Source organism: Mustela putorius, unplaced genomic scaffold, assembly GCF_011764305.1.
Source record: "Mustela putorius furo isolate JIRA1106 unplaced genomic scaffold, ASM1176430v1.1 tig00003869_pilon_pilon_pilon, whole genome shotgun sequence".
NCBI lineage: Eukaryota > Metazoa > Chordata > Mammalia > Carnivora > Mustelidae > Mustela > Mustela putorius.
In genome coordinates, this window is record NW_025422021.1 from 35,135,548 (window position 1) to 35,155,465 (window position 19,918).

A 19,918-nucleotide genomic window follows, 5' to 3' on the forward strand; every position below is an offset into this window, starting at 1 on the left:
AAGAAAACTGGCGTGAATGCCTCCATCAACTGAAAAACCTAAAGAGAAACAGAATTTCAAGCCATCACCTACAAACAAGCACAGCCGACTGGGATTTGAGCTGAACAAAACCCAGAGCAAAACGATGGCGGGCAGATGGTCCTTCTCTCAAAATGATGCAAAGACAATAATCTCCCTTCTTTTTGCTAATCTGTTGACCTTAATCCCAATTCTGTTCGTCACCTGGGGAGAGACCCCAGCTGGATGTACTTTGTCTCAATCGCTGTCCTTAATAAATAAAACCTTTACTTTTCATTATTTTACTCATTGTGATGTCATTTTAAATTAATGATTTTCAAATCATTACAGAGAAAAATAACAGCCTAAAGGAGATTTCCTATCAAAAACAAACAACTTATGCTAAAAATAAAACAAAATAAACCAACTCATTGTGGAAGCTGTAACATCCTTTTTCTTATGCTTGAGGCTGGTGCTAATCATACAGATTAGAGGAAGGAATGACTTCTTAGATGTTAACTACAGAAATCCCAACCAGCTTGCTGAAATCTTCTCTTCTCCAGTTGTCAAACTCTTAGTGACCCTGCAACACCCGAATCATTTTATCCCTCTGTGAGGTCTTCATTAATTCCTTCTCCTGCTCAAGGACATCTGCTCCCTTTTTTGTGTCCCCAGTCCTCTCATTAATTCCTCCCACAAACATTTATTAAAAGTCCAAGAGCCAAGAACAGCACTCTGAACTCTGTACTAAGAAGAGGACTAATACAGGCTTCATGCCCAGGAGGGAGAAGTGGCAAGTATGTAGACGAGGTTATTGTTACATATTGGGATTAGCAGTGCTCTAAGGGAGGTATGTTGTAGAGAGAAATATAGTCGTACCTTCCCCCTAAACAGTGATTCCTTGGAACTTTCCCATCCTCCAAAAGACTATGGGGCCTCCAAAGACAGGCATGATACCTGACTTAGCTCTAGCTCCCTGCTCCTGCTCAGAACACACCACAGAAACTCCATAAATATCTGTCCATGAACAGGAAAACAAACTTAAAAAAGGGTTAAATATTATCAGTGCTTTATAGTTGAGTTTCGTTTCCAAACAAAGGTATTTGTTAACTGTATAACTGACCAGATTTTGCTGCAATGGGCCAGACTAGGCTTAAACTGTTGAGGCCTCTTTGGCAGACAGACATACTTGAGAACATGCCTGTGATAGCATGATATTCAGGGTCCCGGCTGACATAAAGGAAGGTGCTAACAGGTGAGTCTGCTGACACTGGGGTCTCCACATTGAGAACATCAACATAGCAAGACACAGTCCAAGCCTTCAGCAGTTGCCTAGAGCGTCCCCAGCTGACCTTCATGGGGGCAGCTCTGCCTGGATGCCAAGTGGATTGCTTGTTCTCCAGGAAAGCAATTCGACCTTATAACAAAAACAGTGAAGGTTCTCCTAAACCACTATCTTGATTCATTTCTAAAAAGCAGGTGATTTCCCAAATACGGAGTACATAATTAGTTTAAAATGTTTCAAACGAGCAACTGAATTATACTGCTCCTTTAAAACCATGTATGTCCTTTTCAGCAACAAATCAAGTGAAAAAATTTTCAGTTTTATTTCATTTAATTACTGTTTCCTCTCTTTCTCCACTGAAGGCTTGTTTTGTTTTGTTTTGTTTTTTAACTATAAAACAGTCTATCAAGCTGCACAAATTGAGTGATACACATCAAGGGAATCAGGAATTAAAGAACAAAGCCACTCATAAAAACAATGCTGTCAGAAATCAGTTGTAAATTACTAATCTGAAAAGCTAACCTCAGCCAGGGCTGTCCGTGATCACTTTATTGCGGTCATCAATCCTCGTGGACAGCAACAGAACACCCCAAAGACACTGGCAGCCCAGCCCAGCGCGGGCACTGCCTGCAGCTGCTTGCAGGGAGGACCAGCCAGCAGCAGAGGGCCAGCAGCAGGGGGCAAGACGCAAAAAGAGCATGCGCCAGGAAGGGACACCCTACAGTGCAATTCATCACTTATTATTCGATCTTTTTTTGCATTAAATTATACTTATGTCAACAGACTCTGCCCTGGTATGGGGCTGGCAGGTATAGGAAACTTCCCTTAATCTCACACAGGGTCACTCTGAAACCTTCTCGGGGTTCCTGATGGTTATGAACCTAAGAGAGAAGAATCAGCCATGGGTCTCTGGGAGGCAGGTGTGCAACAGTCACAGGAAGAGAAAAGCCACAATAGGGATTACAAAGTACAAGAGAACCATCCTACAAAAGTAGCTGCTCCAATCCTTTCATCCTAATGCCTTAAGAATACAAGAAAACCATAGGCACGGGATGTGTGAGCCTGTGTGTGTGTTTCAGAAGACCAACCATCTGCCTTCCCTGCCACTAGCCTAGGTGCCTTGTCTAAGAGGAAGAAGATTTCTAAGTTAACTTAAGGAACCTAAGAGTTACTTTGTCTTTTAAAGTTATTTTCCCAGAGCCAAATGACAACCTAATAGCTGAGTCTAACAAAAGGAAAACGTGCCCTGATGACAAAGGTCCTCTAATTTCCTTCATACTTGAAAGGGCTTCAAATTTTAATACACTGTGGCCCAAGATTTAAAGAAAGCTAGAGATGATGCTCATGATGTGTACTACATTTCAGTTCCAGGTTCATTTATCCGTAGTCCTGAAATCCAAAAAGGGCTAAAGATGGAAGCTTTACTCACAAAAGCTTAGCAGACTCTAATGGTAAACATATTTATCACACCGAATGGGAGTGTCTCCAGCTCTTGGGCCATTGTTAGTGTCTGAATGCAGTACGCCTTCTCTATACACGCTACACGCGGTGTTCTGTAACACACGGCATTTGACCTTCCTAAAATCCAAATGTTCTAAGTCTTACCGACCTCCCTGGCCCCAGGGTTTCAGCAAGGCTCTGTGCACCTGTCATCAGACACTTCCAGGAAAATGGAGCCAGGGTTCCACTGCATCGGAATGTTACCTCAGAGCATTTTACCCTAAATTCAAAACCTCATTTACATCAGAAGCAGCAAATATGTATAAAGTAGAACGGCATAATAAAGGGGCTGCACCTTTACCATAAGATCCACTGACCTTACCAAACCAAACCTCAAGAACACAGACACTGCTCCAGGCCTTTTAGCCGAAGGCAGGTGAGAACTGTGGCTTTTTTCTGTGATTACCTCTAACTTCAGAGTCAAGTGAGAACCTGGGTTTGGGACTATGCGTGCTGTGACCTAGCTCATTCACAGTCTGCTCTTCCATACAGCCCACGGTGCTGGCTGATGTCTCAGCCCAAAGTAATTCCACCCTGAGAAGGGTTGGCCATGAGAAACAAACAAACCAAGCGTTACTGTAATTGTTACTGTTTTAATCTTATACTGCCCTACAGGGAAAAATTCCAACACACTTTACACCTCTTCTTTCCAAAGGCATTGATCTCTCTGACCGGATCACCAAGACCCAAACCCCAATACTTTTAACTGGAATCAATAGACACCACAAGGAAATGCATTCATTCTAAATGGAGTGTTCATTTCTACTCCCCTCCCCACCAACCATGGGTACTTGTCTGGAACCCAGGCAGCTAATTACTATTTTCAGCAAGCCCAGGAGAACAAAGATGCAAGCCTGCTATTACAGGTAGAACTTGACCCTACAGATTTGAACCTCCACTGAATGCAAGTAAGGGCAAGAGCAACTTCAGAGCAACCAACTTAAACAAAATAGCTCACACCATTTTTTAGAATCTGAAGAGCTCGCAGGAAGGGATGGGATAGTGGCCAGAGTCAAACACAGTCCCTTCTAGAATATTCCAGGGCAGGTTAGCCATAGGATGTGCACAGCAAGTTCAACTAACACAAGCCTGGCAACAGATAACTTTATGTTACAACCTCACCTATAAAAAGAAAATTCAGATTTACTCTACTGCATATGCAAGTGCTTAATTTCAACTATTCTCTATTGCATTTTTAGGGTCATCAGAAGCATCTTACAACATGACATCACTGATCTTCAGTTTCCCTTGAAGATACTTGAGCTAGGTCAGGGATGTCTTTGCGCTGGCTGTTTGCACACTTACCCCAGGCAGTCAGCTGACCTGTGAAGTCCACTAGGGAGGACTATTCTCTCCAAGGGGGTTGAGTTACCAGCTGACACTCTCCAATTAAAAATCCACACTGCAGAGCCTCAACTCCCTTCATCTCCACCAGCAGCAGTGTTTGGGAATCAGCACCAAGGATGTTACTAATGATTTCTTGGTGGTGAAGTATCTTTACTTGGTGGGGACAGTATCTTTAGCCATCCCCCTCCACCTCCAATGCAAGCACAGTGTAACAACCCAGCCCCTCCACTCACCCCGCTCTCTTCCCTTTAGGGTGATGACCCCACATGGGGATCTAGATTTTCTAACTTCTGGAGGAGCCTAATCTCCAAACACCAGCAGATTACCTAATTCTTGCAAGACAATACTGTCACATCTGCCTCCAAAACCTTCCCTGTGAGGTCCCTATAGGGAGGTTACAAGGCAACAGGGAAGTAAAGTTTCTGAACTGGCTGTCTGAGGGGGGTGGGGGGTTATTTTCCTACCGGTATGGTACAATACATCATTAGCAAACAGAATCCTGACCCAGACTTGCTCTCCCGCTAAAATTCCAAAAGCTGTGGGGAGAGGCCCGCCTTCCTGCCCACTGGGATGAAGCATCCTTAGCAGGAACGCAATAGGTGAGAGTTGCCAAGTCAGGGAGGCCACACCACAGCAATGGCAGATGGCAGCGCCCACAGGAAGACCAGGCATAGGGCGGGGGGTGGAGATTAACCAAAACAAACGCTGCTGCTCCTGGCCAGGCAGCACCACCTGTGCGGCAGCCCACAGGTTCCCCAGTCTCCCTGCTCCGCACAAGGAGAAACATGCAGCATGGCAAGGTGATCTGTCCCCAGACAGGCTCTCGGTGGCTGAGGAGACAGACTCCGAAGGGCACCACCAGACACAGCTGGAGGCAGGGCAGCCAAGAACCTCCGGACTGCAGTAGCAAGTTCACATCTGGCGTGGCCACCTGCCGACTGGTGGCCCATGAAGGCAGGTCCCTTGGCTACTTCCAAGTCCCAAGGGACTCTGCTAAGCAGCCACTGCGGAACCAGGCCAGTTCCCAACACTGCCCTCACCTCCCTCGACGCGCTGCCCACCTCTGCGCGGGGACCCGTCAATGCTCTCAGCGCTGGACGAGTGCGCCTCGGCTGGGGCCCGCCGCAGGCTGCTGAAGTAGCCGCGGGGTCGCGAGGAGCCGCTCCGGGGAGAGGGCCCGCTGCCAGGCGCGCCATCCCTGCGCGCGAAGATGCCGCTGAAGAAGCGCAGCAGCCGGTGCTCGGAAGCGGCGCCGGAGCTCGCGGCCGCCGCCCGCGCACGCTCCAGCCGCTGCAGGTCGCTGTTGTCCAGCGTGCGGTTCTTGCTCTTACTGCGCTCCCAGCGCTCAAGGTCCGAGAGCGCGTCGTTCTTGCTAAGCACCTCGCCCACGTCCAGGGTGTTGCGCTTTTCCGAGGCGGGCTGCGCGGGGGCCGCGGGCTCCACCGCTGTCAACGGGTCGGCCGTGGCCTCGCCACCCGGTGCCCAGGCCAGACTCCCAGAGCTGCTGTGGCGCCTCCCTCGGCCCAGGGCTCGACTCTGCGACGCCTCGGGACAGCTCCAGTGCCTGAAGCTGAGGCTCCGCCGTAGGGGCGCGGCCCGAAACCCCTCCACATCGGGGCTGCCGGGCGTGGGCAAGCCGGGCCCCTCATCCATGGCTGGGGGGCCACCGGACAGGTCCGCGGGCTCGAGGCCGCGTGCGCAAGGCCGGAGACGCCCGAGCTCCAGCTGCCCGGTGCTGCGGGTGCGGAAAGTGCGGAAGTCCCAGGCGCACGGCCGGCGGCCCTCGGGGTCCTCAGCGCTCGCAGCCTCCTCCTCCGCCTCCTCCACCAGCCTCCCGGGCCCGTCCGGGGAGCGCGTGGGCCGGGGCCTCCGAGGCGGCCGCGGGTCGGGACCGCCGGGGACCGGAGCGGCCAGCTGGTCCTTCCTGACCATGGTCACGGAGATACGGTAGACGGTCTTCCTGGGGGGGGTCCCGCGCGGCATCGCATCTGCGGGCGGAGACGCGGGCTCGCCGCTGCCGTCCAGCAGGTACATGTCGCCCGGGGCCGCAGCCACCGCGCCGCCCACCGGGGCCCCGCCGCATCCAGCGGGCCGCGGGCCGGGACGCGCTGTCGGGAGGTCGCGGGGCGAGGCGGGAGAACCGGCACACCCGCAGTGGGCCCACGCCCCCCGCTGGCCGTGAGGGATATGCTCAGGCTGCGGGGACGGCACCGCTGGCGCCCGCCGGCCAGCGCGCGGCGCGGCCCGTGTGCGGGGGTCCGGGCCTGGGGCGCCGAGCCATGGTCCTGCCGGGCGGGTGGGCGGAGCGGCGGGCGATCAGGCGTGGAGATGGTCTCGCCGGCAGGTGCGGCCGCGGCGCGCGGAGCTTGGGGCGGGCGGCAGCGCCCGCGGCTTCATTGTCTACGGCGCGGGGCCCGCTTGCATCTTCAGGCCTTTTCTGCACAGTTCGGCAGCTCCGCAGCCTCCGCCACTCCCTGAGCTGGGGATCACCGGCAGCTGTGCCTGCCACGGCCGAGGGGCTGGCGGACGGCGGTTTAAAATGGAAATGCGCGCCGGGGCGGGGCGGGGCGGGCGGGGGCCCGACGTGCAGCGACCGCGGGCCGCGCGCCCAGCCTGGCGGCCGAGTCCCGGGAGCGCGGCGGCGGGAGCGCGGCCTGGCGCGCAGGCAGAAGCGCCGGGCTGGATTCCGCCGCGCGGACCGGAGCCTCCGGGGGCCAGCCTGGCACCTGGCCTGAACCCTTCAATCCAAGGCTTGGCCTGCAAAACTAAATCTGGGCCATGTCTCACATATTTATTTGGAGCTCTGAAGAGGATGCAACTCAAACAATGACTTCTTTAAAAAGCAAGGTGTCTCAGATACTTGTTACCCCCTCACAAGTGTACTCAGTACTACACTTGTGCTTGGGAGGGATGAGGATGGCAGCTTCCCTGTGACGGTGCTGCTCACACCACCGCCCTCCAGCAAAGGACAGGCAGTTCCACTCCTAAAATGCTGTTTGGGGAGTATTATCCCTAGGTGTGGGAAAAGGCCCCTGATAGTAACAGACAGGAGAACACAGTGGTTCAGAGCAGGAAGAAGGAAGACTTGCCTGTCCAAGCCTGTCCACTTCCGTCTCAGATTTTACACCTGGAAGATGGCGGTGGAGAAAATTGGACCCAAACTCTGAGTAGAGGACTGAAACAGCTAAGATACCATGTGCCATACTGAGTTTGTCTTCCATCAAATTTCCCCCATCCACTACCCCTTGGATCTCCAGATCCTGTTTCTTGATAGGATCTGTTGTGGCACAATATTCTCACATAGTTGATCAACCTGTTAGGTTTTTTTTTGTTTTTCTGTGCTTTTTTAAGATTTTATTTATTTGACAGAGAGAGAGAGAGAGTGAAAGAAGGAACACAAGCAGGAGAAGTGGGAGAGGAAGAAGCAGGCTTCCTGCAGAGCAGGGAGCCCAATGCAGGGCTTGATCCCAGGACCCTGGGACCACGACCTGAGCGGAAGGCAGATGCTAATGACTGAGCTACTGAGGCGCCCCATCAACCTGTTAGTTCTTGATGATGTCCTGAACATAGCGGTTTCCGTTTGGTGGCTTAGAAGCTTCCATAAGAAAGTGTCATAAATAGCATGAATCAACTGTGTAATCAAGCTGGATGCTCATACGGGCTTCTCTGGGCCTGGAAATGCCAAAGACGCATGAGAAGCTGTTTAGAGGGAAAGCATCATTCTGGGATTCTGTGACTGTTCGCAAGTCCTCTTTTCCCCTCCTTTCAGCAAATAGCATGCTCACAGCACAGAAGGGGACACAAAGATGAATGGCGAGGTGTCTGAAGGAGGACGTTACCTTGAAGGGAAATTTTTTACCTGGATTTTTACCTTGAAGGGAAATTAAGTATTCAGATTTAATGGGACAGATCAGAAAGCTTCCTAGGTGAAGCCATTTCTTTCTTTCTTTTAAAGATTTTATTTATTTAACAGACAGAGATCACAAGTAGGCAGAGAGGCATGCAGAGAGAGGAAGGGAAGCAGCCTCCCCACCAAGTAGAGAGCCTGATGAGGGGCTCGATCCCAGGACCCTGAGATCATGACCTGAGGCTGAAGGCAGAGGTTTTAACCCACTGAGCCACCCAGCTGCCCCGATGCCATTTCTTTTTAAGATGATACTTTAACGCAGAGGATTTTCAGAGCAGGGAACCCGTCTAAATGGCACCATAATGGTGGACATGTGTCTTTATACATCTGCCCAGACACACAGAATGTACAACACCAAGCGTGAACCCTACAGGAAATTCTGGACTCTGGGTGATAACAATGCCAACATCGATCTATCGACCATAACAAATGTACCACTCTGGAGGGAATGTGGGTAGTGGACGGTAATGGAGGATTCTATGCGTGTGTAGAAGCAGGAGGTATAGGGAAACCATCTGTACCTTCTGCTCAATACTGCCGTTCACCTAAAACTGCTCTAAAAAATAAAGTCCATTAAAAAAAAAAAAAAGTTTAAAACGCATTTGACCACCCCCAGTGGCTGCACCTGGATATGACTGCCATAATCATGGGGTCATGTGTCCACCTACTCCTGGCCCTCAAGGGTTCAAGAGCAGTGCCTCTAATGTGTCCTCAAGTGCAATGTTAGGGAACCCCAGAATGGATCAGTCTTACCTTCAGTTTGGATAAAAAGCCCACTTGGATAAGACCCAAGAACCAGCAGCTTCCAGAGAGGGAAATGGAGAGTAATGAGCTTTCAGAATGAGGTTCATTTGTTCATTTACTCTTCAAATCTATGTTGCATGCCTACTGCACAGCACTCAGTGAGAAGGCAGAGTCTCTGGCCTCAAAGAACTCACAAAGTTGTGAAACAATGGTGTTTTCAAGGCCTGTGATTTACCATAAAGAAGGGGAGGGAGGTGAGAGGACCTGTCTGTCTGTCTACAGGGTGAGCACCAGAAGCACTGGGCAGGGTCTATGGTTTCATCCCTGCAGCTGTGTGGACAGAAAGGTCAAGCTGGCTTCAAGTGGAGACAAGGGACTCCGCCATGCAGAGTGGCATCAGAACCAAGAGCTCATAAATTAGCCTGGGATCCACTCTCACTTTTTAAGACAAAGGCAACCCTCAAATATTGTGATGAAGTTTACTATGAAATTAGTCAGCCATGATTAAGACATAGATCTTGCTTGTTATCTGAGTCAAAGGTATAAAAAAAACATAGCATTCCTTAAGGGCTGGAATCTTGAACTGCTGGCATCTTCCCACTCCTGCCGGTTGGGTTGTCTGGAATCCAGCCCAGGGTTTGCACTTTGCCGTGGGAGGATTCAGGCTGCAGAGTAGAAGATTCCATTTGATCCACCTTAGATGCCTCGGAATCTCAGATGGTGTTGAATGAGGGAAACTCTTCCAGCCACAGCGGAGAGGTTCACTACCCCTCAGTGCTTTCCCCTCCCAAGCACGCATATCTTTTCCACACCGAGATCGCAATGCTCCAACGCTGGGCCTTACAGTTTAGGCTGAAAGACCGGGAGAGGACTCTCCCCGCTGCCCTGGATACATGGGCTCTTCCAGAGCACAGAATCAGAGGCTCAGACAGATCTTGTCACTCCAAAATCAAAATCCCCTTTCACACAGCGGGACCTGCCTTTTAAAAATAGAAGTCATACTATATACGTTCAGGTGCACTATGCTTTTTCTGCTGCTTTTGAAACTGACCCCTCTTGATAATCATTTCTTAAATTTTTCTGTGCCTTCGAATATATCACCATTTTGGCTTATTAAAAAAAAAAAAAAAAAAGCAAGTCTGTGGTTGATCTCACTGCTCCATCAAAAGCAAATTAACAGGGAGGCAGGAAAAGGCTCAGCAATGCAGGGGCTCCAGTGCTGACTGGAAGGGCTGCAGAGAGGTCCAGGAGTGGGGGACAGCCCTACCTACCCCTCCATTCCATTGCCTCCTGCAGCTAGCTTTCCTCACCCATTCTGGATTTATGGGATCATCTGGCCACCCTCCTGAGCGACTTCCCTGTCCTGGGCCATTTCTAGCTATCTATAAATTACACATCCTCCATGAGAATACTATTTCTCAAGAGTGTTACTAGAGCTGGTAAGCCCTATTGAAAGGAAATCTCTGGTAGTCAGCAGAGCCATCTGCTACACAAGGAGACTTTCCCAGGAACACAACTTGCCTGCCAGTGATCACATTTACAGGACCTTCGCGGAACCGTGGGGGGGGGGCCACCGCCACAGGCCAACCACTGAACCTGCAAGGTTCTGCACACCTTCCTGGGGGGCAACAAAGCACCTCCCCCAGTGCATGGGGCCCTTAAAAGGCTATTTTCTGACAGCGGGTTGACTGAAAGATACAGACAGAAGCAAAAATAATGGCATTTGTGCTAAACCAACATTGTCCTGGATTTACCTTTCAGCATGAGACTCCAGTCCGATCACTACAGGAATGATGCTATCTGATCTAAGACCCACCAGGATGCCCAGTTTCTGCACAGATGACTCTGTGACCAACCCGGCCTGGGCTGAACTCATTAGGGACCCCGTTTCCCTCAGTTTATAAGCTGAAAGTTAAAAGAGGAGCCATGAAAGAGATAAAGACTTGATGAGTCACAGAGGGAGCAGTACGCTGGGGCCCTAAGGCCAAGACATTTCTGACCCAAGAGAGAGAAAGAAGTCCCCTGAGCACCTAAGCACCTATATTCTCCCTCGAGGACCAGTAATGCCCCCACTGCCAAGAGAACCTTTCACATTCCTACATGTCTGTACACACGGACATTGTAGGGCAGCACCTGGGCTCCAGACTCCTCAATTTTAAAAGGAGGCCCCACTGTTTTCTCAATGGGCAACAGCAGCAGGCCCCAGACAGAAGGAGTCAGAGGAAAAAGGTCAGCAACTACTTATCAAAACCAATTTTGGTGAGACTTTGCATGAAGGGAAGGGCTTTTTTAGTCCATGTCCCATCTAAAGGCATCCCCTGATCAGAGAATCAGGAGGTTTTGTATAAGGAGGCCAGGAGTGGGCACCTCTGTGGGAAGGGGGGGCAGAGGAGGCATGAGAGAACACTCCCCCAACCCCTGAACCATGATGCCCCAAGCCCAGCTTAGTGTCCTGCCAACAAAGGGCTTCTCCAGGCAGCCCCCTGCCGATTCTGGATGACAGAGGAGTAGAACAAGCAGCGCAAGCACACCTGTGTGGGGCTGTGGCCCAGAGCCTGGCCCTCAGCTTGCTGAGGAGTCTGCGAGGCGTGTCAGAAACGTGGGCCCTGGCAGTTGGGGGCCTCAAAAGGACAGCAAGAGCCCCCGCTTCTCACCCACTTTCCACCCTCCAGCAGGCATCAGCAGTGAGGAGCACCCCGACTGTGCCCAGAGCGCTCGGCCCAGGGATGGGGTGATGGGGAGCTGAGGAGCCTGACAAGTGTCCTAGATGACCAATGTCCAGCAGAAAGCGTTACATGTGAGGGGAAGGAGGGGGGAAAGAAGAAGGCGGAAGATGATTATTTCTAGGGGAAAGATTAAAGAAAAAAAAAAAGCTTCAAGAAGGAGGTGAAAATGGGTTTTTGGCCCGGGAGGGTGGGCAGCCCCAGCGCCACAGATGCTCTGGGCTGGGTTTTCCTTTGCGGACTGTCCGTCCCGCTCATCGGACGATGTTGAGCAGTACCCCAGGGCCTCTCCCTAGCAGTGCCAGAATGTCCCTCCGTAAGTCAGGACCACCCAAACAGCAGGCAAATGTTGCCTCGGGTCTCCTGCAGAGCAGAATGTCACCAGCAGAGAACCAGGACAGGCAGGTGCACAGTAAGAAGGAAGGAGTGGCTCCTGTGTCCTGGCAACTTTTCATTTTATTATTTCATTGATGCAACCACACTCTCTAGCCTCTACATGTAAAACTAAAAAGCTCTAGAAGGTCCCTCTATAACAAAAAGAAGCGATCATTTCCAGTAACCCTTCCAAAATTGGAAAAACAGCAATAGTTCCAGATGAGGCCACTACCAGTCGTCATTCTGTGAAAGCCAAGCCATCCATTACAGTTAGTTTAAATCAGTGAGTATCAAAGACATGACTAAAATTCTGGAAAGAGGAAAAAAAACCCTCAGTTTTGCCAATGTTAAGTCTTTAAAATCTCAAACAATGCTGTGTTGTTTTCATCCTAAGCACGGTGCTTGAAGACTTTGGGTCTTAAGAAGCATGCAGAGAAGGCAGGCCGGCCCTGACCAGGTCCCCCCAGAGCACCTGAACTCTATGATCTCAGGGAAGCTCACTGGCTGGCCCTCCAGGGAGCTCCCACCATGAGCCCCTGCCCACCCGTGTGCACAGGGCTGGAGCTGCCTTAGGACACTGTCCCCTCCCCTCCCTTGCTCCCTCTGCACTGGGTCAGGCTGGCGTTATTCACACACAGACTGCATCTTCGGAAAATGAGAACTCATTTATATTACCACGAGCCAGGACGAGAAGAAACCTTAATCCAACCCATTTTTCAAATAAAGACGTCTACTCCATGGGGAACGGGGGAGAAATTCCTCCCCACACTCTGGTACTGTGAGCCAAGAGGGAGCGTATGAAACGAAGCTGAAAACTCACATCCACTTACATAGGCCAAGGAGAAAAAGTCCTGATTTTTAGAAATATGCCAGTAAGACTCCCTTGCGAATAGATTCTCACTCCCATACAAAAGAAAAGATCAGACATTTCTTGGTGGTCTTTCTTGCTAAATGCCAGGCAAAGGTGACTTCAGATAAAATTAAAACCAAATGTGTTAAGCGTCACTTTGCAGAAACAAATGCGAACACCACACTTCGTGGTCTGTGGCACAACCACGGCCTCTGCAAGTGACGGTCACCCTTGAGGTGACGGGCACGGGCCGAGCCCAGAGCTCCCCGGGGGACGTTCCAGCTTTCCTCTCTGGCCTTCAGCACTCTGGGGAGACACAGCTGAGGAATGAGAAGGACTTAATCAAGGGTAAAACACAACTGTGCAGCTGTCCCTTGGACAGCTGCAGAGAAGCTCCGGAATTTGTGAGGAGAAGAACCAAGGAATTCCTACTGATTACCTAATCTTCCCCGTCTCCGAGGGTGCACGGGACCAGGCCTGTCCAGTAGCATTTTCCTCTGAGGCTCCACTGGCAGACATTCTCCTAATACTATGATCAGCACTAGCATCTTCCTACAAACCTTACAACCAAAACACAGGGAACCATCTGATACGGACCTCACCCCTCACCCCTGAACGGCCCCCCAGAGTTCAAATACCACGAGCTGTCAAAGGACAGAGTCCTCAGTCTGTCTGACACTTGAGAATGTTTACCGAATCTGTCTTTAGCTGTACTGACAACCCCCACCCCCAACAAGGAGGATTCGTGAAGCCCACGACTTCATGAAAACAAAATAACCCATCTGCAAATCACGCCCTGGGAACTTCTGGCCACACCATTAAAGGCTCAAGAAGAGCCTATTTGGGCAGTTATCACTTCTGTGTCCCATTTGGGATTTGTCTGCTGAGATCTTTTCTCTGTGCCTGGGAGACCCGAAGGCTTGATGTATTTCTCTCTAAATGTGGAAAACAACATGGCTAAGAAGCCTGCTCATAGCCCAGACACACTCCCCCTGGTCAGCAGCGGGAGCCACATGACCACCCTCCTGCCTCTATTAGCCAGTATGTCCCCGGCTCGGCCTTCCCGGGGGCAGAGGACAAACACACCACTTGGGGCGGAAGTGGTGGCGGCCCCCTTGCTAGTTACAATTTGCATAAGAGCTCCTGAGAAAGCGGAGAAGTGGGTCACGGGGACCCGTTCTGACATTGTAAGATGAAATAAAGCATCCGTGTCCTCTCATCTGCTTGCCACGCACGGCTCATTGGCAAGCGGCCTGTGGGGAGCAGGGGTGAGGAGGTCCTGTGCCAGGAAGACGCTGGCATGGGGGCCAGAGAGCCCAGGCTGCCCTGGAGCTACCTCCCTGGGCTAAGATGCATGCCATGCTAGGCGCACATCCTTGAAATCACCACCTGCTCCAGAATCTTCCATGAGACAAAGAGGAGGGATGAGAAACAACACTGCCACAATCAAACAATTCGTAGGGCTCCAGCATCGTCTCTGCTCTTGGGAGTGCTCCTGAAGATGGTGATGTGGCTGGTTACCAATACAAAACTTGTCGAATCTGTAAAAGGAGGTTCACCCAGCTACTGACCTGAGTGTGAGTGGATCAAAGGCAACCCCCAAAAGACTCCAAACTACAAAGTCCTAGCGTCAGCTAAGACATCGCCAGGTGGCCTGGCAGGGAGTGCATACACAGAATGGGGATGTCGATGCCATGCCCCAGGGCCTCTTTTCTTCTGTTACTACCTCCCGGATACCCCAAAAAAGGTGCCTAGGGGGACGCCTGGGTGGCTCAGTTGGTTAAGCGGCTGCCTTCGGCTCAGGTCATGATCCCAGTGTCCTGGGATCGAGTCCCACATCGGGCTCCTTGCTCGGCAGGGAGCCTGCTTCTCCCTCTGCCTCTAGCCTGCCACTCTGTCTGCCTGTGCTTGCGCTCTGTATCTCTCTCTCTCTCTAACAAATAAATAAAAAAAAAATCTTAAAAAAATAAAAAAAATAAAAAAAATAAAAAAAGGTGCCTAGGGGTACAGCATCCCTGTGGAGAGCCAGGCCACACTGTCTCCTGAATGCACGTGGTCTTTCTCTTCACTAGCTCCTGGGGCCTCCTCCCAAGGTTATGCCCTTGAATTACCTAGGTCTGTGACAACCCACAATCTTAGCCTCCAAATGTCTCCTACCGGGCCACAAGCCTCCAAACAGCTGTTCTCTTTCCAGCGCGTCCACTCCTGCTCTCTGCAGGCTCGCGTGACACGTCCAGTCCTTTCCAATCTGTAGGCCCTACTCTATCCAGCCAAGACCAAGGCACACCCCTTGCCCTCACCCCCCGCTGCTCTGCTGGCCCCTGATGCCTCTGAGAACCCCACCTAGGCCCACCCCAAAGGTGGCTCCATCCAAACTCAAGCCCGCTGGACCCATGCTCAAGTGTGGGAGTGTTGAGTCTGCATCTCGGGGCCCCACTAGGCAGATGCTCACACGACGGGGGGTGGGGGCGCAGGCTGGGCGCCAGCACCCCGCAGGCCCTCCCGGCAGCACTGGTCCCCCCACAAGCCCATCCCAACTCTCCTAGCCGGGCAGCCTGCTCTGAGAACCTGGGGGGACCACACCGCAGAACTGCCACACTCTGGGCCTCCCACCCACGCTCACCTCTCCTGCTCAGAGCTGGCAAACAGACCGTGGCCATCCATCACATTCATCCAGCCAGCACGGAAAATACTGAATTATCTCCCACTTAATAACAGACAGAAACAAAAGCCTATCCTCCCTCTGTGTGCCCTCTGGCCCCCTCCTAAACTCCTCCTACCTCCTGAAGAGCGCACTCTCCTTCCTCCCTTTATACCCTCCTCACCCCTCACCGGAGTCGCAGAGCTAGCAGACAGCAGCCTCTCCACCGCCCTGATGGAATCTGTGGGCCACCGTTCCGCTCAGAGACTCCCTGTCACCTGCAGAACAGAATGTCCACTCATACCCCGCACGCCAGGCCCTGGATGGCCCCCGCCACCCCTGCTGTGCAGAGCAGCTAAGGGGCTGAGCTCTGAGGCCAGAATGATGCAAAGCCTGTGTGACTTCGGGAAAGGGATCTCAAGTCTCTGAGCCAGCTTCACTTGGCAGTAAGGCTGTGATGACAGGGTAGATGTGACAATCAAACGTGACTATATATATGAAGCATGTGTCCCAGTGCTTAACAAACATGCGCTGCCTGCTGCCTCCCAAGACCCTTCATTCCAAAAGAGCCAACTCCTGTCCAGTCCTGACCACACCATACCCCATCTCCCCACAGCCTCCCGCTGGGGCTGGTATGGTAGGTCCTACTCACAGCCTGGGCCTCCCCCCTCCCGCAGAGGCACACCTGGGCCACCCCTTCTGGGTATCAGTCCCAACACAGGACCAGCATCTTTATCTCCCAGCCCCAGGCATTATCAGTGTTCTGCTTAATAAATGCTGCCAGGTGGTTAACTTTACCAATCCAGGCAACTGATTCAAGGTTAATTCTGGAAGGGAGCAGTTGCACCTTGCTCATGTTGCAAGTAATAGCAGAGGTCGGCTGACGCCCCCGTTTACACTGCTACACCACACAGCAGCCCCCCACCCCCGAGAAGTTTATCTACAAGGTCTCTAGTGGTTAGGGAAAGACACAGAGAGGAGGGCGATTCACTTCTTCCCCTGGCCACAAAAATCCTGCAGTGCAGCTGATCCTGGGTGGCCGCCCCCCCCCCCCCCGCAAGATCGTGCCCCTCCTTCCAGGACTCAAAGCCATGCTTGGGGGCGGGGAGTTTCCAGACTGTGACTACCTAGGGAAGCAGCGGCTTCACTTGGGAACTGGTCAGAAGGGAAGGGTTTGGATCCTCCAAGGAGCCCTCCAAGGCCCCCCTCCTCCCCCTCAAGTCTGGGCCATGATAACTGTGCAAAAGCAGCAGCCGTCCCAGGATGAGGAAGGCCAGCAGGTTGGCCAAGGTTTAGCTAGCCAGAGCTACCCGCAGGGTACTGGGCCTTTACTGACATAGAAGGAAATGCAAGCCATTGATCTCAGTGCTCAGATACTCACTGAAAACCAGAACACTAGAGGGGCGCCTGCTGGGCTCAGTGGTTCAGTCGGCTAAGTGTCAGCCTTCAGCTCAGGTGATGATCCCAGGATCATGGGATTGGGCCCTGCATCAGGCTCCCTGCTCAGAGGGGAGACTGCTTGTCCCTCCCCCTGTTCATGTGAGCGCCCTCTCCCTCTCTCAAATAAATAAAAACCTTCAAAAGGGGGAAAAAAAAAAAAAGAACCAGAACACTTGAAATAACTTAGAACTACTGAAAAGGAAGACGATCGTGGGCCTACCCAGAGTCAATGCAAAGACCTAAGGGCCTGGTCCCTGGCATGTGGCACTTGAGAAGTTTTCAAAATCCTGGCTTTCGTGTTTCCAAGGGCACCTTCAGGGAAGCTGTCGGGAGCTGCAGTGGGACCCTGTGCAGGGCATGCACTCTGGGAAGTCACCCGCAAGGGTGGCCACATTTGTGTGTGCAAACACTACCACACTGGATCGACTGTCCAAGAATTTCCAGAGAAGCGACAGCAGGCACTGGATGCTTCTGGGTGGGGATAAAGTGATACTGGCCAACAGGATGTTTGCACAAAAGGACTTTTCCTCCAGAAGAATGCTCCAGGAAGTCAGGAGTTCGTATGCAAGGAAATGTAACGCTTGAGATGGCCGTTTACCCAAGCAAGCTGCCGAGACTCCCCACTGCTGCACACCACGGCTCTAGAATGTTCCACCATCCACAGGATGCCGCTGAATGCCAAGGCAAGGGGATAAATATGGAGCCTGAGCTGCTCACACCTCCTGCGCACCATGCAGGTCACGTGGGTCCACACTTGGCCAGCCCGGCTAGAGGCAACCTCCCTCCTGAGAAACAATGTACAAAGTGGCCACGCTTTGCCAGCCAGGCACGCAGCACACCTTCAACTCTCCTACGAGCTTAGGAGCGAAATAGAACAGAAGTGATTTACACTGACTGAGGACTCGAAGGCCCAAAAAAGCCTAGCTGTGCAGGGCTACTGCCGACCAGAGAGGGCTGGCCTTGGCTTAAAGGGCACCAGGCCATCAGCAGCCCCACCATGACCCCAGAACTTCTAGCACTTCTGTTAGACTCCCCAGGAGCTTGCTCGTCCTGACCCTCCCTCTGCAGCCCAGGGTCCCCCCTTGGTGGGCCTCAAGGCTCAGCCAGACCAACCCTCAGCTCCCCCTTTCCTGCCCTGGCCAAGGCCAGGCCTGAGGAGGGCATGCCAAAGGCCAGGCTCAGCTGAAGGGCCTTCAGGGATTAATTCATTTAATTCAGTTTCTATTCTCCAGTGTTCCTATAAGGTAGGTATTATTATTAGACATCTTTTACAGATACAGAAACTTTTCATCACAGACAGTAGAAAAGGCATCCTGGACCTCAGGGTAAGGCCTAGAGCTAGACTGGAGCCCAGCGCTACCCGGGGACGCTCAGAAAAGCACCAAGTCCATGCAAGGGGAATGGCTGACAGCAGCCCCCCGACCCCGCTCCCCAGGCCTCCGACCCACAGTCCCCCATGTGGCCTGCCTCCAAGGAGGGCCCAGCCAGGTTTCTGGATCTGCAGAGCGAGGCCACAGAAGCAGAGTGCCAGGAATAAAACTGTGAAAGAGCTTTGCTGGAGAATGTCGGGGGCATGTCCTTCCGCTCTGCTTGGGGGGGGGGCGGGACAGAAGGGGGAAGGCAAAGGAGAGCAAAGTGTAAAATGTTTTGGGACCAGGCAGGCACACAAGCCCCTCACCCTGCTTCCGAAGGATAGGGCACTAGAAGCTCAAGACATACCAGACCAGGCTAAAACAGGCTCCTTGTTTATTTGGATCTCAAGGACAGCTACCAGTCCTGAGGTTAGTATTATCCCCAAATCCCACCCTGGAAAAATGAGTAAACCCTCAGCTTTCCCCTCAGCCCTTATCCCTGGCTCTAACTTGGCTTCTGCTTCCCCCGCCAGCGGAGACTCTAGGGCAGCCCTGGCAGAAACACCGGTGTGGGCTCCAAATCACAACGTCTCCTTCCCAGCCCATCTGCTGGGCCCGTCTCTGCCTGCGAGCCCTCTCCAGGTTCCCCTACCCAGTGCCCCCAGCGCCCTCTCAACCCTCCTCCTCCTGCCCTTGCTCCTGACCCTGGAAGGTCGCAGGGAAGTCTGCCAACTGTGGATCTCTCCTCCCTAAAGCGGAAATACTCACTTATAAGTAAGCCATAAATTCTCACCATCAGACACATTCCGGATATAATTAGATCAGTCCAAAGGCCAGGGTCCTTGGAAAACTGAGCATTGCTCAGCAGACATGCAGACCTTAGGAGGTCTGTCAACTCAGTACCTCCACATGTAGCATCAGCAGCATTCTTTCTTTTCTTTCTCTTTTTTTTTTTTTTTAAGATTTTATTTATTTATTTGACAGAGAGAGAGAGAGATCACAAGTAGGCAGGGAGGCAGGCAGAGAGAGGAGGAAGCCGGCTCTCCGAGGAGCAGAAAGCCCGATGCAGGGCTCGATCCCAGGGCCCTGGGATCATGACCTGAGCCAAAGGCAGAGGCTTTAACCCATTGAGCCACCCAGCCGCCCCAGCAGCATTATTTCTAAAGCAAAACCTCATCACTTCTAGTACCAAAAGACATTCTGCTAATAGACAAGTTGTGCACAAACAAGCAAAAACATTTTTCAAAGGGGTTAAAAGTGTAAAGGAGAAATTTCCATAAATGTTTGATTGGCCACCAAGGTTTTAATGAACTTGACTATCAAGACAAATATTTCAAAGTTCTTTCAAAGTCTGCTCTCGTTGCTGTAACAAAGTCTCACAGACTGGGGGTGTAAGCAACAGGCATTTATTTTCTCCAAGCTCTAGGGGGTAGAAGTCTGAAGTCAAGGTGTCAGAGAGCTGACTTCTTCCGAGGTCTCTCTCTAGCTTGTAGACGGTGTCTCCCCCATGTCTTCACATGGTGGTGCCTTCGTGCCTGTGTCCTAATGTCCTCTTATAAGGACACCAGTCAGGTGTGTCTTCTAGATCAGGGCCCATCCAAGTGACTTGATCTAACTTCCTGACTTCTTTAAAGATCCTGTCTCCAAACAGTCTCTGACGTGCTGTTGGGGAGGGGCTAGGCCTCATTGGACATATGGATTCTGGGTAAACACCATTCAGCTCATGAAAGCACCTTCATGATTAGCAAACAGCAATT

At 51.9% G+C, this 19,918-nt stretch overlaps 1 protein-coding gene across 9 annotated transcripts in view; it reads right to left on the minus strand.

The window, feature by feature from the left end:
* AGAP1 (ArfGAP with GTPase domain, ankyrin repeat and PH domain 1) overlaps positions 1-19,918 on the minus strand; it is a 507,095-nt gene that overhangs the window by 360,235 nt on the left and 126,942 nt on the right. For 3 of the 9 annotated variants that reach the window (XM_004777553.3, XM_013048467.2, XM_004777552.3), the window contains exon 1: positions 5,170-6,754. The exons of 4 other annotated variants lie outside the window; for them this stretch is intronic. In XM_004777553.3, the coding sequence (XP_004777610.1) occupies positions 5,170-6,163 (994 nt within the window). In that variant the 5' untranslated portion in view covers positions 6,164-6,754. Of the gene's footprint in view, positions 1-5,169; positions 6,756-19,918 lie in introns of those variants that run through there. 2 more of the 9 variants (XM_004777555.3, XM_004777554.3) reach the window with 2 other exon arrangements.